The sequence below is a fragment of the Budorcas taxicolor genome, chromosome 3, assembly GCF_023091745.1.
Source record: "Budorcas taxicolor isolate Tak-1 chromosome 3, Takin1.1, whole genome shotgun sequence".
Taxonomy (NCBI): domain Eukaryota; kingdom Metazoa; phylum Chordata; class Mammalia; order Artiodactyla; family Bovidae; genus Budorcas; species Budorcas taxicolor.
Window position 1 is genome coordinate 101,595,660 of NC_068912.1, and position 25,505 is coordinate 101,621,164.

Here is a 25,505-nt window from a genome sequence, read left to right on the forward strand (position 1 = left end):
GCCGGACTAGGACCAGGAAACAGCTGCTCGCACTCGGGCAGCAACAGGCTGAGGCCGCCCAGGGGTTCCTCCCACCGCCCGCCAAAACCAACCCGCCCCGGTTTTAGCGGCTGCGAGGTCCTCCCACCCAACTCCACGCCCCTTCCTAGCGCGGGGCTTCTTCCGTCCCGGAGCCCCGCCTGGCTCCCGCCTCCCGCGCCGCTACCCCTTTGCTGGGGAGGTGGCGTAGGACTTCCTGATCGCCGCGGGTCATGCCACCGTAAGTCCCAACTGTTCAGCCCCCAGTCCCTAGCATTTCAGCAGTCTGGACACTAGAGGATCCAGACATTTCAGCTGTTTTCTGGACAACCCCTGGAGCTGCTACTGGTAACGCACACCCACGAGTTGGAACCCAGCATCCCTCAAACAAGTGCTTTCCTCCAGGATTCTCAGTTCCTAACGGGATACCGCTATCCACTCTGGTGTGCCCACACCAGAAACTTGGAAGTGAGTCGTCCTTGATCCCACCCTCCTTCAGTTTCTCGCGCTCAATTCTCTCATCTCAGAGAGTCTACCTTTAAAGGTCTTTTAAACCTTCTCATCTCCACCTCTGTGTATCTCCTACGTATCCTTCTAGACCTGTTTGAAAAATATCATTTCCTCTCTACTTCATCTCTACTCTTAGTATGGCTTATACAGATTTTTATCAGACCACTCCAGGGACGGGACCTTGTGTGAGTCATGAGTGAACCCAGAGCTCGGCACAGCACTTGGCATAGGCAAGACATCCCTGTGTTTCTTCAGTCGCTATACCTATCTTGGATTTACTCCTGTAGTTCATAATCTTACTGAGCTCTCTAAATTTGCAGCTGTCACCCATCTGGCTTTCTGATCTCCAGCTTTTTTCTCTGTACCCAATCCTTCACAGTACATGCAGTGTGATCTTCCTATCGTGCAAAATTGACCCCCTTTCCTTCTTCCCCTTTAAATCTTTCATTGGTTCTCCACTGAGATGATCTACATACAGGTCATCTCTGATCTGCTCTGCCTGCTTCTCCAGACTTCTCTTCTACCATTCCTGCTCTCTCCTTTTGCCTTCCTGACACTCAGCTTTGCAGAGCTACGTAGCTCTTTGAGCACGCCATACTCTGCACTCTGGGGTAGAATATTCTCCATGCACCCGTAAACCTGCTTGGTTAACTGTTGTTCATCCTACAGGACTCTGGGTGGGAAGACTTCACATTTCCCCCAATGTTGGGTTAGTTGCTTCTTTAGTTTTCACAGTCCCTTGGCTTCACTTTGAATTTGGATATTTTGATTGTTTGGACCTGTCCCTTCTCCCTGGGAGCTCATCTTCATGCAGTCACCCAGCACAGGGTCTGGCATGCAGAAGAAATCCATAGGAAGGAGAGGAGGATGTTTATGAGGGAAGTTCCTGAGCCCAACTGGAGGGCTGGGAAGCAATCTAGGATTCAGGGCCAGACAGACTCAGCCTGACTTGGTTCTTAACATATATGTGTGCTTAGAAAAGTCACTTCTCTCTAGGCCCGTTTCCTTAGCAATAAATAGGGCAATGAATCCTAGCTTGCACAGTTGCTATGAGGGTAAAGTGAGGTAATGGTTAAAGGGTTAGGTAACCCAGCAGGGGCTAAGTAAATGGGAATCTAAAGCAGAAACCAGTCCCCTCTGATTTCAAAGCCAAGTTGGATGATTTTTTAAACAATATAATTGAGCAACTACTACATGCCAGGCATTGTGTATAGATCAGGGAATTCGAGCTTCACCTTCTACCAGTTCCCCTTGTGTTTTTCATTCTAACAAAACAGCTGCTGGTGGGTCCCCAGATACATCATTCTGTGTTACACCTCTGTGTCCTTTGCACATTCTGTTGCCTTGGTCGGGAATATCTTTTCTTCCTTGTCCACCAAAGTGAACTCCTGCTCATTCTGTTCAGTCATTACCTCCTCCGTGAATCTTATTCTGATTTTTCTTTTTCCACTGTGCTCTCCTAGAAACTTATTTACACTCCCATCATAGCATTTAAAGTATTTAGAAATTATCTATCTGCAAATTAACCCCTTGAAGGCAAAGACACTGAACTGAGCATGAATACTAGATAAATGGTTGAGTAAAGCCAGGGAGTAAAGAAGGATAAGACGTTTTTGCCTTAGAGAGCCGTGCCCGGCCCCCGCCCCCCCCCCCAATCTAATACAACAGTGAGTCTCATCATGATAGGTAAAGTATGTTCACAACTCTTCACAGTTCCTCCTATCATGAGCTGCATTTCCTCATCCCTTGATTATGTATTAGCCCTGTGACTTGCTCTGCCAAGTGATAGGTGAATTCCAGAGTCTAGGCCTCACGAGCCCTTGCAGCTTTGGCCTTCACCCTCTTGGCATGACACTACCCTGAGACTGCCAAGTAAGGCAGTCAGTCTAACCTACTGGAGAATGATAGACCATATGGAAGAAAATCAAGATCCCTGATCTCCCAACATGTGATGAGGCCATTTTGGACTTTCCAGCCCAGCTAGTCCAGCTGAATGAGCTTCATGAATGAGGAAAGGTCTAGTCAACTGACAGAATCATGAGAAATCAAAGTTGTCCTAAGCCACTAAGTTTGGGGATGGCTTGTTACATACTTGTAGATAATGGAAACATTAAACGGGTGATCACAGTATAGGATGATCAGAGTAATGACAGGGATATGCAGGGGTCATGAGAAGAGAATGCTAATCCAGAAAGGCTTCCTAGAGCAGAGGAGATTGGGGCAGTTTGTTGAAGAATAAATAGAAATTTGATAGGGTGGGATAAAATAATCCCATTAAAAACAGCATGTGTAAAAACACACAGAGGCAAGAAAGGAATGGCACAGCCAAGGAGTGGTTAGCATTAATCTGGTGAGCATAGACCACAGGATTCATAGAAGGCAGTATTAGGAATGGAAGCTGGAAATACAGGTTGAATCTAAATCAACATGTATGGCCCTGGAGGCCTTGGTGCCATTCCTTAGCACACCTAGCCTGTGTCTAGCATGCCATGTCTGTGCCTGATGGTTACTCTCCCTGGTTAGCAAATAGTGGGGCTGATGCTGTGGCTGAAGTAGAGAGAAGAGCCTCCAAAGGCAGGGTTCTGTTTCCTTTGGGAGTGGAATTCTCGGATGGAGCCCTATCTCCCTATCCCAGAATTCCCTCAAGTTGGGTTATTGCTCCATCTCGAAGCAGGATTGTCTAGGTGAGGACTGACTGCCTTTCTTAAACTAGGGCTCACAAGAGTAGGGATCCCTCCCCAGAGCTGAAACTTTGGGCTCTGTACTTTGAGTCGCATGCAGAAGCATTGAACAGAGGAGGTGCCAGTGGAAGCTGGTGTACAGTCTGTACGTGGTATTTCACTAACCAAGCTCTGTACCCTGATGCCAAGCTGTGTCAGTGGGGAGGAAGAGGCACCCAGAGAGAAGACCTCAAATTCCAGGAAAGGCTTCCTGAGTGCTAGCAGTGACCTGGTTCCGTGCCCCAGATGACAGGTCCCTACCGCCTTGTCTCTTTGCATCAGTCAGGGCTGCGTTTCTCTTTTCACATCACAGCTCCCTGAGAAGCCCCACTGCCATTTAGGCACATATTCCTTGGAGCAGGCTCTGTGTTACACCCTCTGACTGGGGCTCCTGCAGGTGGGGCTCTGTCTCTTCTCAGACACAAGCTTCTAGGGAAGCCCTTTTTCCTTCCCTCCACAAAGAAGGTCTGAATAAGCTGGAATGTTCCCCTTAAGTCCCCTCCTGCTTTGCTGCTTGAGGATTGTATGGTTATTCCTATCCTATTTGCCCAAGGCACTCACAGGCAGTATTCTACCCCTCCTTGCCCAACACTATGGTCTGGCAGAATTGATGGCTCTTTGCTCAGGGGATTCTGGTTTTTGAAGTTATGAAGTCTTTAGGTGATGCTGGGCCACATCCCTGGGTCCTTGATGACTCTGAACCCTAGAGGGCAGATGGCTGGGATGCTTCAGAAGAGCCCACCCAGGCCTAGATGACCTTGGCATCTCTCCCTAAGGTCCGTCTATGTAAGGCACATTCTATGATACCTGTGCCTTCTGGTTCACTTAGGGTCACTAGATGCAAGGGGAACCAAATACAGTTCAGTCCTCCCCCCTCCCCCCCCAGTCTTCTGCGGGGAGGAGGAGTTAACTGTGGGTTAACTCTGAAGGACTCACCCAAGTGCCCAGCCTGCCCCTGCTCACCTGGTATCTGTCTGAGTGGTGCAGGTCATCGGTGGCTGATGAGTGTGGTGATGCCGTTGGAGACTCTCCTTCCCTCTTGATGGAAGCAGACAACAAGAGGGACTGAAAGAAGAAAAAGGACACATGGCCTCAGGCTGAGTGAGACCTAAAGTCCATTCCCTAGGGTGTCCGGTCTTATGGAGCTTTTAGGAGAGAGGCAGAGAAAAGGAGGGCAGAGGGGTGGAGGCTACACTTGAGATTCTAAAGGGATGCGGTCAGACCCCAGAGTCTGGTTGTGGGAGAGGATGGCTTGATCCTGGGGCTGGGTGGAAGCCCCTGGAGGGGGTCCAGTCTCCTCCACCCCAACTAATCTCTGTCCCCGTGGGGCAGGCTTCCCAGGGGGCTGGGGCTATATAGGCTTTGTTCTCCCATAGGGAGCAGAGACTCTGGGACCCTGAAGGGTTGGGGTAGAGCCACATCCCTGCCACTCTGCTTGCCCCTAATACAGGCTGGTGGCAGCCCTGCTATGGAGACAGTAAATTAAATAGTATGTATGAGTTTCCACCATGCAGCTAGGGATGTGCGCCGGCTCCACTTCTCCCTGCGCTATGGCGGCGACCACAGCAAAACTAATCCCCTCCGTGTCAATCCTGCACGGCCTCTTCTACATACGCCCGCAGTTTAGATTAATAAACTGTCTGCTTTAAACTGCGCGAGCTCCGCAATTCTAAATACCACATGGCACATTCAGCCTGCTCTTGCTGGCTTGTGCCAAGGCCTGTTCAGCTGCAAACTGGGGGCCTGGAGGCCTGAAAGCAATCCATACTTCCCGCACCCCCCCCCCCCCCACCTTCTCCAGCCTGCACAGCTCTGAGCCGGAAGCATACAATTCCCTCGGAGGCCTCCCCAGCCTAGAAAACCATGCCAAATCGCCAGTGACAGCCCAAAGAAAGCAATCTGGGAAAGATGGAGCAGCCATTTATCCTTCATCTCCGACTGAGCCTTAGGATGTGACCCGCATGCGGTGGCCACGCTGCACATCCTCACGCCTGAGGGCCCTGGGAGGGGAGGGGGCAGCTGCTGGTCTGGCAGGGCTCCCTGACTCGGCCTCAGCCCAGGAGCTGGATCGGGGAGGAGGCCGGGCAGGGTCTGGGGTGGGATTCCCTGCATCTCAGAGCCCCTTCCTCACCCACCCTCACCCAGTGGGAGGCCTAGTGAGTGCCTCAGCTCCCAGCTCAGAGAAGAGGTGGGCTTTCAGGCAATGTCCTCCTCCTCCTCTGGTCCCAAGGAGGATGCTGAGGAGGGACGACATCGTGGGGCCCCCGCCCCTCCATCAGGAGAAAGCTTGAGCTCGTTTGCTTGCGCGCTCTCTCATTCTCTCTAGGTTAGAAGCCCTGAGAGGCCTCAGAATTACACCTGGGGCAAACGGAATAAAAAAAGGTCACTGGCGCTTTTTAAACATGGACCAAAAAGCAGTAAAATGTGTTTTGAAAAAAAAATCCCGGCATTAAATCATGACTTTTTGCCTGGCTCTTCGCCTCATTAAAAGTGGCCTTTTGGAAGGTAAAATTATCATTGTAAGCGATAAGATCTTTAAGAAAATAATTCACGGCTTCTTCACCCTTTAATATGATAGCCGCCACCGGCTAATTTTTTTCTTAATGGCAACGAGGCCATCAATCTTGTCTGAGGCCCCCTCGCCCTCTCCTCCTCCTCCCTCCCTCCTTCTCCCTGTCCTCTCAGTCTCTTGCTTGAACCTTATACCTCGTGCCTCTTCCACCCATGACCTGCTTCCCTAAAGCCTGGGTCAAGGCAGAAGACAGACCCTGAAACCCTCAGCTTTGGGGCATGAACTTATATCTAGAAGTGAGTAAGTGGTGGCCATTGCCTCCAAATCTGATTATCAATAATCCACACGTCGCTGGTTGCAGGAATCTGCACAGGTTTAAGATTTCCTGTGTAAGTATTCTGATGGGCTAGGGGTAGGTGAGTGGGTGTGCATCTGTGCGTGTGGGGAGCCAAGTATGGATGTGGTCTGTGTCTGTGTTTGTGCTTTGAACACAGGCCTCACTGGGGTCAAGTTCCCAGCCCTGCCAGCCGCGCTTAGGTGTCAGGTCAGTGGTTGTGCCTGACCTGGTGACCTGTCTCCCTTAACCACAGCCATTGAAGACTGCAGGCTGGGCCAGGCTTAGCCAGTGTGACTTCTCCCCCCACATCTTTTCCCTTTAGGGCTGGGAGGGCTCTGCTTTCTTGGCCAGGGCCTGTATCTGTCCAGGGCTGGGCTAGGTCCCCTGCCCCTCCTCTGTCCACCTTGCTGTGTTGAGTGCATGAAGGTGCAGAGTTCACTCCTTTAGACAGGCCGGCAGGGGAGACAGGCCAACCCCCTGGAAGTAATATTGTCACTCTGGCTCCTTTTCCCACAAGTGCCCTCTTAGAGGTCACCGGTGCCTATAAGACATCTAAATATGACAGCCTCCTCCTCCAGCCCTCCTGTTTGGCATCTGACTACCCCCGGCAGTTTGGGATTTTTTTCCCTTAGGACCCCAGGACACCATGCTCTCCTGTGCCCCTCCTCACTCATCACTATTCCTCTTCTGCTCCTTCCCTGGCTCTGGGGCCTTCTCTTGACCCCACCCCCACAGGAGTCCCAGACTCCTGGCTTCTGCTCTAATCACGCCACACACATTCACTGACTGATTTCATCCATTCTGAGGAATTCCCTGGCGGACCAGTGGTTTAGTCTCTGCACTTTCATTGCCAAGGGTGCAGGTTCATCCCCTGGTAGGGGAACTAAGATCCAACAAACCCTGCGGCACAGCCAGAAAGTAAGTTTCATCCATTCAGCACTCATTCCTCTCTCCCTATAGAAAGGGCTGAGGATACCTGCCTTTACAAGTCATTGTGAGAATTTATTAAGACAGGATGTCACCGTACTGAGGGGTGGGGGAAAGAGGACACTCTGAGTAAGGGTTTAGTCTTCCTCCCCAGGTCCCCACTGCTTCAAAACATCATCCCCCTTGGGGACGCAGTACCGTCTACCTCTGTGGCCACCTATAATAGTTCTCGGTTCAAGTCATGCCATCCTGCTGAGGCCTCTGGCCCCTCTTTTGAGCCACTGTCCTTCACTCTTCCTTTCTCCATCTGATGCTTTCAAGCTTCCCTTTCATAGTGTCTGTTCAGAGAGTCAGATGGTCTCAAATGAGCCCCACATCCTCTCTGGCTTCCTGCTGCCCTCAGGACAAAGCACATGCACTCATCCCATGGGCTGGCTTTCTAAGGCCTTGCACTAGCTGTCTTGACCTGCATGTCTATATTTTTCTTTACCTGCTGCAGCTCACCTTCTTTTGAGTCTCTCCAGACTTACAGTGTCTGGTTCCCCCACTCCGCCGGTTCATTCTTGGCTTTGACCCCATCCTGACTGGAAGAGGAGGGAGTCAGATGAGCATACTCTAGCTCCCACTCAGACTGCACGCATGTGCTCAAGTGCACGGGGCAGCCCGAGACCCCAGGCTGACGATCAAACCCTGAAAACAGCTGGGGATCCAAGAAGAGCTCCTTTTTCTCAGGAACCAGTTCTGGGTGGGCCGACATTAGGAGGGGTGGGAAAACACACAATTGTCCACCTACCTTGGGGGTGCCTGGAGCCATGGCATCCTTCAGAAGGGAATTCTTGCTGCCAAGAAAGAAGAGAACAGGGTGACCATTCCACTTGCTGCCCAGGGCATGCAAGAAAACAGCAAGAAGACCCCAGGGGGAGAAGACAGCCAGTGTTGCCCGGCTCGGCTCAGCCAAGTCCCACCCAGCCAGCTCAGCCTCCATCAGGGGCCAGGGGCCAGAGTTGGCTCCCGGGCGGGGGGACAGACACGAGGCGTGGCAGGCTGCCTTGTGGATCTGAGGGAAGGGGCTTCACCTGACCCATGCTCTCAGCCCTGAGGATTGCGCCTGTCCTACCCCTCCCCTCCACCCCCTGTCCCCAGCCTGCACTCAGCTCCTATGGGAGGGGGGTGATGGAACTGCCATGGCTCTTGTCACTTCTCCCTCCAACATGCTGCAAACTGCGTTAGGCCAGGAATGATCTCCTCCTGATTCAATTTGTCAGCCCCAGGCCCTCCGGCATCGGGCGCGGCAGGCGGGCGGGAGCTGGGCCCTGAAATATGGTGGGTGGCTCGGAGCAGGCGGGGGCCGGGGTGGGGGAGGTGATGGATGGGCTGTGGGGGAGGCGAGGACTGTGTTTAATAACAAAATTGGTATGCAAGGCCACATCCCAGCGCTAAGCATGAGTGATCCAGAGCCACAAAGTATTACAAATCCCTGCTAAACAGATGCTGACAATGGAACAAGACGTATCAAATCAGATCCACTTCAGAAACATTAATATCCCTGTTCCTGTCCCTCCCGCCCTGCTGCCCCCTCTATGCTCACCACATCTGTGCTCACACATTCACGCACGTGCTAGCACATGCACACAACATGCACACACACACAGGCGCCGGCTGGAACACGGCAGGAGGCAGAAACAGCCGGTTCCCATAGTGTTCCCATGCACATACAAGCAGTCTAGGTAGAGCACACCCAAGAGATCCGTACAGCACAAAAGACAGAGCCAGGGCAGACACCCAGGGCCCACGCAGGCCATGTGGACAGGAAACACCCACAGGGATAGGCATAAACACACCTAATGTGTGAGCAAAGGCATAGGCAGCTCTGGATAAAGTAGTTCTCCATCCAGGGCCATTTTGCCCCCCAGAGGACAACTGGCAACACTTGAAGACGTTTTTGATCGTCACAGCTGGGAGCGGGCAGTTTTCTCCTGGCATGTAGTGGGTACAGGGGATTAACCATCCTAGAGGGTACTGGATAGCCCCTCACAACAAAAAACTACCCAGCCCAAATGTTAATGGTGCTGAGGTTGAGAAACCCTGGTGTAAAGGCGGATATGCACATATCCATTGTCTCTCTAATTCTGTCAACGTGTGGTCACACCGACGTTCAGACATGCACCCAGAGGCGCAGGCAGAATCGTGTTCCCAGGGCCGTGTCCTTAAAGACATTCACAACTGTCACCCAGGCCCGGATGAAGAGCTGCTCACGTGCCCACCTTCACACAAGCATGCACAGGTACAGACACCCACGTGTGCTGACACACGCCCAACACTCAGGCACCCACAAATGCAGCCGTACATGGACACACCCACAGAAGCAGATGTACGTCATAGTGAAGGGGCCGGTAGCTTGGCAGCAGGCTGAGACTAAGATCTGAGTGTAAAAATAGCTTGTGGTGGGGGTGGGCGGGGCATGGGTTTGATTTCTGGTCAGGGAACTAAGATCCTGCATGGCACATGATGTGGCCAAAATATTAAAAAAAAAAACCAGCTGTATGCCTGTCTGATCACACAGTGGGGGCATCACAGACAGGAAAAGACACCAAACTGGGTTCCATTCAGTGGCATTTTGTTCATAAATGGTCCCCATGTTCCTGCTCCTGATCCGGGCACAAGGGATACAGAGAGGAAACTGAGCTGCCGTTAAGGAACAATTAGATGTGAGCCTGTTACTGTTACCTTTCCTTCACTCTGTTAACAAGTGCTGTTGTTGCCCTGCTACCAGCACCGTTCCTGGACCTACAGGTAGAGAAATGAGGGAACTATATGACACTGTTCCCACCAGGCCCCTGGACTGAGGTCTGAGTGTGTTCTGAGTAGAATCAGGGTGAAATGGAAGAGGAAAGACTGAACAATTGTTGTGCACCCACCACACGTGACAGGCATGGGCTAGGAACTTCAAGTGTGTCATCTCTTTGATCTTCACAAAAAGTTTAGAGTTGACTGGTGGGCCGGGGGACACCTCACTGCTCACACAGCCCAGGCAGGGTTTGGGATTTGCGTTCCTATCTGACAGAGTCCAGAGTGCTGCTTTTCTGTTGGCCCCACTGCCTCCTAAAGACACTCAGGATGGAGGGCTGAGCTCTGAGTTCTTTTACTCTCTCCACTTTGGGGAGGGCTCTGCTGACTCTGAGCTTTGGTTTACTCTGCCGGTGAACAGAAATGAAGACATTCAGGGCCAGGATGTCCAGCTTCTCCCTTGGCCAGTCCTCTGAATCTTTTCCTGCAATCCTCTCCACCTTCCCTCCAGTTGGACTGGTCAGACTCCTTCCCTCTCCCTGAGCAAGCACCCCCCTCCCCCCGCCCTCCCTACCTTTCCTCCAACAACCTGATCACCTCCAAGTGTGCTTGCTTCCCCCAGAGAGAGGAGTCTGGTGAGGGGCCCACCTTGGAGAGGAGAGCCCGAGCCCCGAGCGGCTGTCAGCCAGGCTCCCGCCCAGCCCATCCACTCGGCTCTGCCTTCGTCCCTCCCAGTTTCCACAGCCCGCCCCCAACGATTTCCTCCCTTCTCAGTCACTCGCTGCCTAGTGATCCATGGGTTTTAAATTATAACTGGGACCCAGGAAACGCGTTCCTAAGTACAATATTCATGGGCTGGGCTGACACTTTTAATTAAGGTGATTTACACTGAATTATCCTTGGAAATAAAGAAATGGTGTGCTGCCCGGGAATAAACCATCATCACCAGCCGCCTTTGTAAGTTACACTTCGTTTTAATCTATTTGGGGAATTGTTTATCTAGTTCATTACCCAACCAAACACCGAGGCCGGCCTTAAATAAGGCTTAAGTGGGGGTGGGGGCACTGCCATCTCCACACCCTGCCTCTCCTCTAGAGTCACCCAGCCTCCCTCTGGCTCCTTCCAGCCCCTTTAAAACACTGACTAAACCAGATCTCAGAGTGGCTGAGGAAGCCACCAGAAAAAGGTCTCCGAGCTCAGGGCCCTCCAAGCCAAGTCTCAGTTTCAGCTCTGTGTGATCTCTGAAAGAGTCTAAGGTTTTTTCCTATTTCTGGGTAGAAACTCCTGTCTGAGGGCCACAGAGAAGTTTGGGGACCACTGTCCAACCTGCCCATCAATCTCCAGCTCCCATCTATGTTCCTGCCTGTCTGTCTGTCTGTCCACGTCCACTCCCCACACTATCACCATCCCAGAGAAAGCTCAGGGCACCCAGAGCTCTGTCTACAATCTCCTCCTTCCCTCCGATACCTGCTTCGCTACCATCGACACCATTCCTGTGAGTCAAGTCAGAAAGCGAAGTCAGTAAGTGCCCCACAAGTAATCAGCTGAGTTCTCTTGCTTAGTCCCCCACCAGTCTCTCACCATTCCCTCTCTTCTCTGTTCCCACTGCCATTGTCCTAGGTGAGCCTCACGATCTGTCCCCTGGACCCTGCCTAACTTCCTCACTCGCTTCCTTGCTTCTACCCCCAAATTCTGCTCCATGCCACCTCCAGAGTGATTCTCCTACAGCTCAGCTCTCTGATTAAGCTTCTCCAGCTCACAGATGATCTAATTCCCCCACCCTAAGGTGACCCTCCGGCACTGAAGGCTCTCCACTATCTGTCCCCAATCTAACTTTGCTGTTCTTGGTCCAGCTAGCTGAATCCTGGGGTCAGCTGGAATGCCTGTGCAGGACTGAGAGGGGTAAAGAGAGAGGATGAGGTGAGGGAGTGTGTGGGGGCATGGCCTCTGATCTCGAATGTACAAGTGTTTTGAGAAGTGTGAGTGCTTTGCCAGCAGAAGTTCTGACTCCTCTTCCTGGGTCTATCTGCCTGTGTGCCTGTGGGGATGAGCATCCGTGGGAAGTAGTTCTTTGAGGGGGTAGGTGTGAGCACATGTAGATGTGTTGGAATGGGGGAGGGTGTGTGCCTGTATGTTGTCTACATACATTTGTGTTGGTGTCTGTGAAAACCAGCCAGCCCTAGTTGGGGACACTCAGTCGTGTCCCTGTGACCCTGTGGACTCTACAGTCCATGGAATTCTCCAGGCCAGAATACTGGACTGCATAGCCGTTCCCTTCTCCAGTTGATCTTCCCAACCCAGGGATCGAACCCAGGTCTCCAACATTGCAGGCGGACTCTACCAGCAGAGCCACCAGGGAAGCCCAACCAGTGTGAGCCCTTAGGTGTGTCTAAAACAGCAGCGTGCTTTGTGGGGGGGTGCTCTGTGCTGTTGGGTAGAAGGGGGTAGAGAGCACAAACTAGGCCCACCCAGAGGCGCGTCTCTGGGACTGACCCTGTGGGAGGGCGACGGAAGGACGGGCACCCTGGCAGCAGCGTCCACAGACTCGGGAGCTGGCCAGGCTGAGGGAAGGGGGTGGGGGCAAAGGAGGCAGAGGAGGGTGAGAGGGGGAGGGGACAGTTGGAGAGGAGAGGAGAGGAAAGAAAGGACGGGAGCCGAGAAGGGGACAGAGGGGCGGACTAGAGAGCTGGGGAGGCCACAGTGGCTGGGGATGCCCTCACCTGGGTTCTGCCCAGAACACTCTGAGCGATGCGCGCACAGGCTCTGCCCTCCCGCAGGACTCGGTTTCCCCGTCTGTGAAATAACCTGGTCAAAGGCCCCTGTCAGGTCGGAACTGAGGTGGGGAAGAGGAGGGAGGGGGTCTCCGAGCCCTCGCAACCTCCTCTCCTCCCCTCCGGTCTCCCGGAAAGCGGGCAGGGGCGGGGCAAGGGCAGCCAAGGCTGGGGGCCCTCCCCGCCCACCCGGGCGCCCCGGCCCTCAGCCCGGAGGGAGCTGACACGCTCCTTGGGAATTTATCACGCACCCAATTACAATGTTAATTGGCAAGTTCCTGAAATCAATTAATTCGCAAATTTTTTCCAATTAAAAATCCAGATAAATCACGAGGGCGGCGGCGGGGAGGTCCAGCCTGCAGTCCGGTGGGCGCAGCGGCCGCAGGGAGGGGGGCCGTATAGGCGAGGGGAGGGGGCGGCGGGCGCGGCTGCCCTTGAACGCCTTTGCCGGCCGGTCGGACTGTCAGCGCGCCGGGCGCGGCGGGGCCGAGACAGATAAAACCATCGACCCGTCGCCGCCAGCGCTTCGGCTTTATCGATCCGACGGGAATTTCACTTGCTGTGCAGATCCCGCTGTCCGGCTGTCAGACACCGGGTTGAGAAGGGGGGGAAACGTACCAGGGGTTAGGGGGTGCTGGGCTGGGCCTGGACACGAGGGGCACAGAAGTAAGGGACGCGTGAGTTAACGGTGAGGGGTGGGGCACCCGTGAAGGCTGGGGGGCGGGGAGCGGAGAAATGGACCGGGGCCAAAAGGTTTGAAAGTAGGGGACCCTCTGAGAGGCTGTGGGGCAGGAGGGATTGCCGGAGGGTCACGGGTGGGGGTGGAACACTTCTGTGGGCACAAGTGGATGCCCTGGGCAGTGAGTGGATGGGGCCACAGGGGCTAGGCTGTGGTGTGGCCAGCAGTGAGGAGGCAGAAAGAGAGCTCGGGCCCCCACTCTCCAGACCCTTGAGCGGGGCGGGCGGGGGGGGGGGGGGGGCGGGGGTGGGTGTCCCTCCATCTTTGCCTCTGTTCTCAGTTTCTGTTGAGAAGTCCTCCACCCAGAAGCACTCCTGCACAGCCAAGGTATGGAACTCAGCTGTAGACGGATGTTGCTTCCCCTCTCTGTTCTAGGCTAGTCCTGGGTGTGTGTTGCTGAGGGAAAGGGGAGTGGTTAAAAGTATGGGCTTAGTTTTGACCCTTTATCTTTGCCACTTTACAGGCTGTGCAACCTTAGAGAAGTCACTTAACCTCTCTGTATCTGTTTCCTCGTCTGTAAAACGGAGTTAATAATTATTACCTACCCCAGTGGTAGCCCTTCCCAGGAGGTGCAGTAAAGAATCTGCCTGCCAATGCAGGAGACGCAAGAGAGGCAGGTTCGATCCCTGGGTTGGGAAGATCCCCTGGAGTAGGAAATGGCAATCGGCTCCAGTATTCCTGCCTGGGAAAACTCCATGGACAGAGGAGCCTGGTGGGCTACAGTCCATGGGGTCGCAAAGAATCGGACAGGACTGAAGGAACTTAGCGCGGGCGCACGCACACACACACACATACCAGTGGTTGTTGTGAAGACTGAATAAATTAGTATAAAGTTCTTGGCACACAGCATTCAACAAGACTATTATTATCATCATTAGTACAGCCTTCTGTGGTAGTTTTCAGTATTCCCACAAATTCTTTGGTACTCTTCCCTTCAAGGCTTCCCTGGTAGCTCAGCTGGTAAAGAATCTGCTAGCAACGAGGGAGACCTGGGTTCAATCCCTGGGTTGGGAAGATCCCCTGGAGAAGGGAATGCTACCCACTCCAGTATTCTGGCCTGGAGAATCCCATGGACTGTATAGTCTGTGGGGTCTCAAAGAGTCTGACACGACTGAGCAACTTTCACTTTACTTCCCTCCAAGAGGTAGAGCTTACAGTGTTTAATTCCCCTCTGTGGAGTGTGGGCTGGACTTGCTGACCTGCTTCTAGTGAGTAGAATAAAATATATTAGAAGCCATAGTGTATGACTTCCCAGACTAGATCATAAAAGGCACTGTGGCTTCCTCTCTAGCCTCTCTCTTGGATCACTTCCTCTGTGGGAAGTCAACCGCCATGTCTCAGGGAAACTGTAGCAACCCTATGGAGAGACCTGCACGTTGAGGCCTCCTGCCAACAGCTGTGTGAGTGAACCATCCTGGAGAGGGGTCCTGCAGCCCCAGTGGAACCTTCAGACGACTGCAGCCTTGGCTGACATCCTGGCTGCAGTCTCATGAGAGCCTGAGCCAAAAGCCACAACCCCTCACAACTATCCAACTAAGCAGTGTCTGAATTGATGACCCCCAGAAACTGTGAAATATTAAGCGTTTGCTGTTTTTAAGCCATGACGTTTGGGGAGAATTTGTAACACAGTAATAGATAAGTAGTGTTTTGGCCTTCAGTTTAGCCCAAGCCTCACCTCCCTCAGGAGGCCTTCTCTGCTCTGTGCTGGGTTCAGTACCTTCTGAACCCACAGCTCCTGTCTGTCCCATAGAGCGGTCTCCGTCCCTCAAGGTTGCTAATGCCTGGCTCTCCTTACTCCTATCATGAGCTCCTGAGGGTGGGACCATTTTTTTCTTTCTTTTAAATTGAAGTATAGTTGATTTGCAACATTGTGCCAATACACACTGTACACCATACAGTCTGCTGGGCAGCACAGTGAATCAGTTATATATACACACACACATTCTTTTTTAATATTCTTTTCCATTATGATTTACTCCAGGAGATTGAATATAGTTCCCTGTGCTATACAGTAGGACCTTGTTGTTTATCCATTCTAAATGTAATAGTTTGCATCTACCAACCCCAAATTCCAGGTCTGTCTCTTTCCCTCCCTCCTTCTTGGCAATCACAAGCCTGTTCTCTCTGTGAGTCTGTTTCTGTTTTGTGGATAAGTTCATTCGTTCCATATTTTAGATTCCACATATAAGGGGCATCATATGGTATTTGTCTTTCTAACTTCACTTGGTATGATATCTCTGGTTGCCTCTGTATTGCTGCAAATGGCATTATTTTGTTCCTTTTTATGACTCAGCAGCATTCCACCGTGTATATGCACTGCCTCTTCTTTATCCATCTCTCGCTGGACGTTTAGGTTGCTTCTGTGGTTTGCCTATTGTGAATAGTGGTGCCATGAACCTTGGGGTGCATGTACCTTTTTGAATTATAGTTTTGTCTGGGTATATGCCCAAGAGTGGCATTGCTGGATCATGTGGTAATCCTATTTTTAGTTTTCTGAGGAATTTCCATACTGTTCTCCATAGTGGCTACACCAACTTACATGGGACGATTTCTGGTTCACCTCTGGGCCCCTGCACCCTGCATGGGGGGTTAGGTGAGAAGGTAGAGGAAGGAGGATCAGTCAAGTCTGCTGACTTGAACTGATCCAGGTTTGTGGACTGGGAATCGTGGGGCAGGCTATTCCCAGTGGCTGACTGTATTTCCCAGAGTGGTTAGAGCCCACATGCTCTTCTGTAAGAGGAGCTTGCCCCTTCTCCATCTAAAGGTGGGGTACATGTCCCCGTCCCTAAAATCTGGGTAGGTTAATACTGCCAAGAGAGTATAGCAGAAGTGATATTAAGTGATTTCTGAGGTTAGGTTAATAAAAGGTGATCCAGCTTCAATCTCACTGGCTGGAACATTTTGCGTTCATGCTTCCAGCTGCCACACTGTGAGCTATCATGCTCACAGGCCACACGGAGCAGCCATATGTAGGTGCTTTGGTTACAGCCCCAGCTGAGGTCCCTGCTGACAGCCAACATCAACCACCAGACGTGTGAATGAAGGAGCCAGGTGATCCCAGCTCCCAGCCACCAAGCCTTCCCAGCTGGGGCCCCAGACAGGGTGAAGCAGACATAAGCCACCCGCTCTGTGTTCTGTCTGAATTCCTGACCCCCACAGACCATAAGCATCATGAAATGGTTGCTTTAAACCCCTAAGCTTTGGGGTAATTTGTTTCTCTGCTCCCTTTGACAACCTTGGCTCTTCTGGGAGGAGGCTCCACCCGGTCCTTCAGGCAGGGACAAGGAGGATGGGTTGGAGCAAGGGAGACATGCCTGAGCACAGTCTCAAGGTTGTCACCTTTCACACCTTGAGAGTCATAGGGAAGGTGGATGGCAACCCCAGGCTGCACTTCTTGGGGAGCTGCCAGTCCCAGTCCCTGCTTCCATCACCCTGCTCTGAGGCTCCTCCCCTTTCCAGGTCCTCTTGTGCCTTTTTGAGACTTAAGGCTCACTCTCCTCACATCTCCAGAAACAGAGCAAGAAGAGAAAGGCAGCACCATTCAGCCGGAGGAGCTGAGGACTGAAAGCCAGGTGGAGAATGGCAGCAGGGTCTTGCTGCCTGTGAGAGGCTGGGACCTGGTAGCCAGAACCCTGAGTGGAGGCCTCTGGCAGGTGGCTTACCTGGCGGGCAGCTGGGCCAGCTGCTCTAGTTCTTGCTCCATATGCTCCTGTAGCTCGCTGGGCCTCAGCAGGACCTGACAGATGGGGCAAATAGGGGCCTGGCTGTCAAACAGTGCTGCTGCCTTTTTCTTACCTGGTGAGAGAAGGAGAGACAGACATATAAGCTGGGCTATACGTGGAGAGAAACGCCACATCCCAATCCTCCACCCCAAGCCTCTGCTGCCTCCTAGGGCTTCTTGGCCTGGAGGAAGGGCGAGCCTGAGGGTCTCAGAGCCCATGAACATTATTCCGCTTTGCGGCTCCAGAGGCTGTGGCCGTGCACAGCACCTCCTCAGCCAGCTGCCCCTCTCGGAAATCTATCAGGACACAATCAATGCTCTGTGCAATCAAACCTTGATCACTTCATTTCACACGTTAGTGAAGCAGGTCTTGGTTTAATCACAGTGTCACCCGGAATATCCAGGGCCCCCGCGTCACTCCTTTCCTCGCTGCTTTCACACTTTCCAAAGCAGAAGGAAGAAAAGAGGGAGAAAAGGGATCGTTCCTGCAGTCATTCAACAAACATTGTCTGATGTCTGTGCTGAACCAGGCCTAGTGCACAGCAGTGGGGACACAGATCTAGTCCCTGCCCTGAGGTACTCACAGTTGGGTGGGAAAGACCGAAAAGGACCAGGGTAGCATTCTCTCCCAGCCCCTCTCTTTTCCCCATGCTCCTTTCCATGGCCTCTCCTCTCCTCTCTCTGCCTATGGGACCATCTTGTGTATTCTTACTGGCTCTCACTCCCACCTGTGCCCTGCTGACATCCATTTCTCTGCCCCAGATCCCTCCCATGTTCTCCAGACCCCTATAGCCAAATACTTAATGGACACCAATGCCTGAATGTCCTACAAGAACCTCAAACTCAACCATCTAGAATCGAATACTTAGACTTCATTGGTGGTCCAGTGGTTAAGAATCCACCTTCCAAGGCAGGGGACACAGGTTTGATCCCTGGTCTGGAAAGATCCCATATGCTGGTGAGCAACCAAGCCTGTGCACCACAACTACTGAGCCCATGTGCCCTAGAGCCCAGCTCAGCAACAAGAGAAGCCACCGCGATGAGAAGCCTGTGCACAGCTAGAGAGCAGCCCCTGCTCGCCACAAGAGAAAGTCCATGTGCGACAGCAAAGACCCAGTGCTCTTCTCAGTGAAAGACGCCTGCATTCACTTGGTCACTCAAGCCAGCAACCTTCACTTTGCCCTCGGCCCCTTCCTTGCTTTACTCCCCCTCCCACATTCATTTAACCACCAAGTCCTGTCCATTCTGCTTCAGGATTCCTGGAATCTACATTCTCCCAGTTCAGGTCTCACTCCTCACTCGGCTAACCTCACTGGCTGCTGTGAGTCTAGCAGATTCTGAGCTTTCCCCTCCAAAATGCCCTTCAAATTGTGTGCCCTCAATACACAAGCACACGTGGATCTAGCACTGGCTATACTGACTTGGGGGCCCCCTGGGAGCCTAAACTCTGTCCCTGATGGTAACCAGAGCTCACTGTGCTAGGAAGGGGCCTGAAGTTTGCCTAGTGCACTTCATGGGATTCCTAAACTCCCACCCTTGCCACTTTGCCCAGCCAATGCTCCCCTAGCCTTTGCTTATAGGCACAGGGTTGAGGAGCTCTATTCATCTAGAAACATCCCTATCCATGTAAACTCTGATTGTAGGAAGGAATGCTTCTTTAGCTTAAGGTCAGATCTTTCTCCCTGCCTCTTCTTTCCTCTGATGCTTGGAGAGAGTCAAAATCAGCTTTTAGAGAGATAAAGTCCACACCAGTGATGACTAAGATAGTTGACTGGGTAGGGTTGCCAGATTAAATACAAAATGCCCAGTTGAATTTCACATAAACAATATTATTTTTAGTGTAAGTTTTCCATGGCAAAAGGGGGAAACTTATACTAAAAATAATATTAATTGTTTATGTGAAATTCAACTGGGCATTTTGTAGCTTCCCTGATAGCTCATTGGTAAAGAATCCACCTGCAATGCAGGAGACCCTGGTTCGATTCCTGGGTTGGGATGCTGGAAAAGGGATAGGCTACCCACTCCAGTATTCTTGGGCTTCCCTTGTGGTTTAGCTGGTAAAGAATCCACCTGCAATGCAGGAGGCCTGGGTTTGATGCCTGGGTTAGGAAGATCCCTCTGGAGAAGGGAAAGGCTACCTGGTGCAGTATTCTGGCCTGGAGAATTTCAGGGACTGTATAGTCCAGGGGGTCACAAAGAGTCGGACACGATTGAGTGACTTTCACTTTAGTATGTCTCAACTATTGCACAGGACATACTTATGTTAAAAGTTATTCATTGTTTTTCTAGAATTCAAATTTACCTGAATGTCTTATATTTTTATTTGCTAGGTCTAGCAACCCTATGTCTGAGGGAGTTTCCCATTTAGGCTGAACACAAGAACCTATCTCCTTTTGACACAAGAGTATAGCTCTCCTGGATGCCCAGACTAGATCAACTGAGAGCTCAGAGGAGGGAGTGATTCATCCCAGATATGTGTTTTGAGAAGTGGAAAAAGAGAAGGCTTAACCAAAGAAACAAAATTTAAGATGCGCCTAAGAATTCCAGGCAGAGAATGGGAGCAAAGTGATGAATGAATGAATGATTGAGTTGTGAGCTTCTTGTGGGCTGGACTATTTCTTAGTCATCTTTTAGTTTATAGACAGTTGAAGAAAGACCTGGCATAGATTAGATTCTCAGTGATGAAACAAAATAGTGGAGAAGACGAAGGGAAGGAAGAGAGGTAGAAATGAAGAGCTGATTGTCCCAGAAGCCAGATGACCTTTGCAGAACTGGGATGTCTGCTCTGGAGGCTTTGTGTGTGGCAGGGTCAGGTAGGGGTGGCTCTAGTCAGTGGGGCTAGGTCTCTGAGGAGGGGAAGGGGTCTACTGATCATATGCCCTGGGAGCTGTGCCCCAGATATTCAGGGGACAGCTGAAAGGCAGCTCTGAGTAAAAAAGGCAGATGTGGCCCTGGTCTAGGAGTAGGGAGGTGAGGATTCTAGACTCATTCTATAATAATCTTCATTCAGCCAGAGAATCTCAGAGGTGAGTGAGACCCTAGAAATTCTTCAAGCCATTATCTTTATTTTACAGATGGGGAAACTGAGGCTCAGAACTGGGCAGGGACCCCTCTACTTGGCTCATGATCTCATTGCTTCATTTACTTACTCATTCATCAAATATTTATCAAACAATTATTCTATGTCATGTATTATTCTAGGAGAAATGGGCTCAGAGATAAAGAAAACACAGTCTTGGCCTCAAGAAGATCACAAACCAGCGAGAAAACTGGAAAAGAAGGTCAGTGACTGCAGTCCGTGCAGCCTTAGTCAGGGCTGAGGGAGGCAGGAATGGGTGCTTGTGGTGGTGGTGGGTGGCGGGGGAGCAGGAAGGGGCCAGAGGAGGGTGGTAATGCTTGCTGGCAGGCATGGAGGGTGACTAAGGGACAACTGACAAGGCTGTTGAAATCGAGCATTGAGGTAGGGGCTGGGACAGAAGGGGGAAATGGTGAGAGACGAGAATAGAGAAAGGTTAGGACCTAGGACATGAGGTCAGAGCTGAGGTGGAAATATCAGGGTTTCAGCCCCCTCCGCCTGGGGTACCATGTGTGGTTCTTAGGGCTGCCAGAGCCCCAGTTCCTCCCTCTGCACCTGGAAGCAGGCATTAGCATTCCCATATATCTGTGCTCAGTTCATCTGCTTTCCTGCCACAGGGATCTTCTACTTTTCCCAGCTTGGCCTCAGTTCCTCTTCCTGGCTTCCAACTTCAGGAAGATCAGTCACAGGGATCAGCCTGGGTACCCCGCAGCCTCCGGCCTGCATCCCATCCCCATGTTCTCAGGGGGTGCCAGCATGGCCGTGGGCACCCTGCTTCCCCTCTGCCGTTGTGTTCCCTATAATTTTATATTGAGACCTGTGGTCATGACGTGGGTTTTACTGCACTAACGACATGGCCTGCCCAGGTTTAATGACAAAATCCATACTCTGGCCCTGGGCCTGCTCCTCGTTTGCATAATTCCCAGAATACAGCTCCCTGAAGCTTTTGACCTGGGCCATTACAGTGGCCATAAAACGGGCCATAAAACCGCTGGGGATGGCCCAGAGGAGGAGGCTGTGGGCCTTTGGGGGTGGGAAGGCACTGTTCAACCCCCTACTCTTCCGAGGCATCCTCGGGCTCTCCTTCCACAGTTTCCAGAATCTGGGAAGTCCATCTCAGACTGGAGAGGCCTCCAGAAATCCTTAGTCCAGCTGCCCATCTGATGCAGGAATGCCTTCTCCAACACCGCTGCCAGCATCGCAGGTAGGCAAACCAGCCCAGCAGGGGCAGGCTGTCAGAAAGCATCTTCTCCTTGAGCATTCTTCACTCCAGCCGGTGGCCCCCTACCCCTGAGCCCACCAAAGCTCTCCGCCACAGGTGGGTCCAGGTCAGACGTGCTAGGTTGAATCCCATTCCCTCTTCAGGAAGCCTAGTTCCCCAGGGAGGTCAGGAGCCAGGCTGAGCAGCATCGTGGGGAGACGTGGGCAGCATGAGGGGCTGGGGACAGGGACTGGGACGGGCTGTCAGTGCTAAAGATGATGAATGGGGGAGGTGAGGCGGGAGGCCGGGTGTTATCGGCAGTGGATGGCGGTGCGGGCGCTCGCCGCTTCTGCTAATCCCCGGGCGCTGCCTCAGCCCTTGCACTGATAACGAGGAAATGGGACTGACAACAATTTTTAGCTGAGAGATTCTTCACCAAAATGCCAGGCGGCCGGAGGTCTGACAGCGCCTGATTGAGAGTGTGAGTGTGTCGAGGGGGAGGCGCGCGGCCCCCTCCCCTCCCATGCAAAGATGGATCGCTCATTCCGCCTCCCGTCCACATTCATTACCGCACCTACCGCCCGCCACCCCACCGCCGCCGCCGCCGCTGCCACCGCCGCTGCCGCTGCCACCGCCGCTGTGCCTGCCACCTCCACTTCTCCGCCTGCCACAGGTATCCCCCCAGCAAGAGGAGAAACGGCGGCAGAGGGGCCTGGCCCTACCCACAGTCTAACACAGGGCACCGCAGGCTCAGGAAGCAGAATGTCAGGGCTAAGACAGGCCCTGCCTGGAGGCTCCGTAGGGGTGGGACCTCCAGAGGGTCCCTTCCCCTTTTTGGGGTAGCTCCCCACCAGAAAACAGCCAGGCTCCACCAGAAAGTGACTGCCTGTGGTTGTGAGTGGGGACAGGCCTGCTGAGGAGCAGCCTGCGAGACAAGTAGCTTTCCCTGGCCTGGGCCAGGCCGCAGCCAGTCCAGGCCTCAAGCCTTGGATCAAGGCCTCAGGTACCTGGGGTCCCAGATCAGCCCTCTGCTGCCCCCCTCTGTTGGGAACTGCTGGCCACTGGGAGCAGGCAGCTCAGGGGCTGGGCTGCTACTTCTCTGCCATCCTTCCCATCATCCATGGTGAGGCCTGGTGCAGAACTGGGCCCTGGAGGATGAGGGTCCCATTCAAAGAGAAAGCCCACTCTTCCTCAGTCACTAACCCACGTCCCGCCCTGCAACTCCCCACTCTGCGATCGCCTCTCCAGCTTGGCCCGTTTGGTTTCGCCCCAGTTCTGTTGCCTGTGGGTTCCATTCTTTCCTCTCTGCTTGTTTAAAGAGCAAACCCCAACCTCATCATCTTTTCTCCACAGGACACAAAAGGCAGAGTTTGACTGCCTGGTGTCTGATTTAAGAATGGGGAGGGTTAAAATGAGGGGGAGGCTAACTGTAATGATATATGGCAATAGAGGCTGGAACTTTCAGGAGTACCTATGTGGGGTTTCCCTGGTAGTCCAGTAGTTAGGAATCTGCCTTCCAGTGCAGGGGACGTGGGTTTGATCCCTGGTGGGGGAACGAAGATCCCACATACCTTGGGGCAATGAAGCCCGCCAGCCACAACTACAGAACCCACACGCTGCCGCGAAGGATCAGTGTATGCCACAACTAAGACGCAACACAGCCAAATAAATAATAAAAAGAGTACGTGTATGTATACAAGTGTGTTTGTATATACACACATGTGTGACCTGCCCTTCCCCTCTTGCTGTCCCAGTAGAAGAGCTTCCACTTCCCAATGACCAAGAGTCTTTGAGCAGGATTGCCTCTTATTAGCTGTGAGACCTTGGGAAAATCACTTAACACTTCTGAGTTGGAGATTCTTCTTGAAACAAGGATGATAATAACTTACTCAGCACCTTTGTGAGGTTCTAGTTAAATCAGGGCTGTGTGCAAGAGATGAGTCACCATTATCTCTAGTAAGAACCTGGCACAGTGTTGCTGTTTGTGTCTGTATCTACCCCATCCTGACACCAGACTGGCCTTGCTCTGTATTCAGCCTCCTTCCCTGCTATGATCAAGATTGTGTACCACTCAGTAGGCACCTTGGGCCTTTCAGCTTCCATGGAGCTACTTCTTCATAGCCATCCATACCCACATTCTATTTACTTGTTTGTTTGTCAATATAACCATTCACCCATTTATCCATTATCTGCCCCCTAATAATAATAACTGTTTATGGAAGGTTACTGTATGTTAGGCTACAGGTTAATGCTGCATCTATTTTATTTCATTTAATCTTTACAACAGTCTTGTGAAGTAGGTATAATCTATTTGTATCATATAGATGAGGAAAATGGAGCTCAGAACAATGAAATGACACAGCTGGAAGGTTCAGAGCAAAGATTTAAATCTAAGTCTGTCTGACTTCAAAGCCAGTGCTCTTAACCACTGCACAATACCTGGCTACCTACCTACCTAGCCTATCACCTAGGTTATGATTCAATAATCATTGACAAATGTCAACGAGTACCAAGATGGGTCTGCTACAGTATGGATGCCATGCAATAATGAACACATACTCTCTGCCCTCAGGGAGGTTAGTCACTAATTGTGGATAGAGACATTCAACAAATATCCCCAGCATGGTCTTAGAACAAGGGAAGGACATAGAACTATGGGAGTAGACTATCTTGCCTGGGAGGTAAAAGCAGTGATTTTTAAGCAAAGCCTTGAAGGATGAGTGGGAACCAGTTCAAGCAATGATAGTGGAGGAGTAGTGATCCATAGTACGTAGAAAACAGCATGTTTGAAGGTACAGAAATAAAGCCTCAGTGAAGAACTGAAAAGGGTTCAATGTGGCTGGAGCAGCGAGGGGCAGAGTACTGAGAGCTGATGATAGGCCAGATCCCAGAGGACTTTCCACTATATTAAGGATTTTGGCTAATTATTAATTTTTAACATACAGGGAGAAGTCATTGAAGAATTTTAAGTAGGGGAGTGACATCTCAGACTTTCATCCTAAAAAGATCATTCTAACTGCAAATCAGAGAAAGATCTAAGGGGATAAGAGAAAGTGCAGGAAGATCATCTAGGGGGTTATCTCCCTAACTGAGGTGAGACATGATGGTGACCTGCTTTAGCTAGATGATACGGACGATGATGAGATGAACAGAAGCAGGTGGACTGGACATGGGGGTTCAAGGACAGAGAGGAATCAAGGATGGCTCCAAGCTGTCTGCCTTGAACAGCTGCTAGGTGGTAGACCATTTACTGACTTGTGGAACAGGAGGAAGGGCAGTAGGCTTGATAAGGAAGAAAATGATGAGCTCTGTTTTGGATGAACTTAGTTTGAGGAACGATTAAGACATACTCCGTGAAAATGCTGAGTAGGCACTATATGTGAGCCAGAGCTAGAAGGATAGAACTGGAAATGCTGACATGTAGATAAGGACTGAAATTCACCAGCACTGCATCCTTTGTGCCTTGAATAATGTCTTGCACATGGTAAATACTCAACAAAAGTTTTAAGAGTAGGGGAGATCACCTAGGGCGAGAGGGCACAGTAAGAAGAGGCTGAGGAATTCCAACACGTAGAAGAAGTTTTAGTCACTGAAGACTAAAAACAGCCAAGAGGAGGATGAAAACAAGGTGATGTCATCAAACGCAAGAAGGGAAGGGTGAGTGGGGAGCATGGTCCATAGGGTTGCGTGCTGCTGAGAGGTTAAGAACATAAGGCATGCAAAGTGTCTCTTCCACCCATCGAGTCCACAGTACAACCATCTACCCCACCTCATCCAGCCAAGCCACCACTCTCCCCTCTCACTCGTCTGCTTCCTCCTTCTCTTCTCTCCAGAAAACCGTGATTGGTGCCTCTGTGAGCGTGGGACAGGAAGAGTTAACCTGCTGACAGACGGCATTTTTTACCTTCAGTCAATATGAACAAGGCCCCAAGACTATGATTCCAAACATCTGGATTTCATCAATATGTGATCTGTCATCGTATATTGGCATTCCCCAGTCCCCGCGCCAGAGCAATGCGGCTGGTTTTATTAATACGTCAAATACATTATCCGTGTAATACACTTGTCTGGCTGGGGCCTCCCGCTGGGGCGGGGCGGCGGATTTGAATGTATGATGAATCAGTTTGCATTACATGTTCGTAAGTCATCATTTGTCAGGATTAATAGGCATCCCTGGTCGAGGGGG

General features: G+C 51.7%; 1 protein-coding gene and 1 long non-coding RNA gene across 2 annotated transcripts in view; one reads left to right on the forward strand and one right to left on the reverse strand.

The window, feature by feature from the left end:
- Window positions 1-25,505, reverse strand: part of RNF220 (ring finger protein 220) — a 261,433-nt gene that overhangs the window by 19,730 nt on the left and 216,198 nt on the right. Inside the window, exons 2-4 of the mRNA XM_052637882.1 lie at window positions 16,984-17,116; window positions 7,818-7,863; window positions 4,212-4,313 (exon numbers count right to left, since the gene is read on the reverse strand). Coding sequence (XP_052493842.1) covers window positions 4,212-4,313; window positions 7,818-7,863; window positions 16,984-17,116 — 281 coding nt within the window. The remainder of the gene's footprint in view (window positions 1-4,211; window positions 4,314-7,817; window positions 7,864-16,983; window positions 17,117-25,505) is intronic.
- LOC128045398 (uncharacterized) lies at window positions 132-25,427 on the forward strand. Its single transcript, XR_008199147.1, has 4 exons — window positions 132-259; window positions 20,244-20,323; window positions 21,211-21,322; window positions 25,153-25,427. It is a non-coding gene; the product is annotated as an uncharacterized LOC128045398 (long non-coding RNA).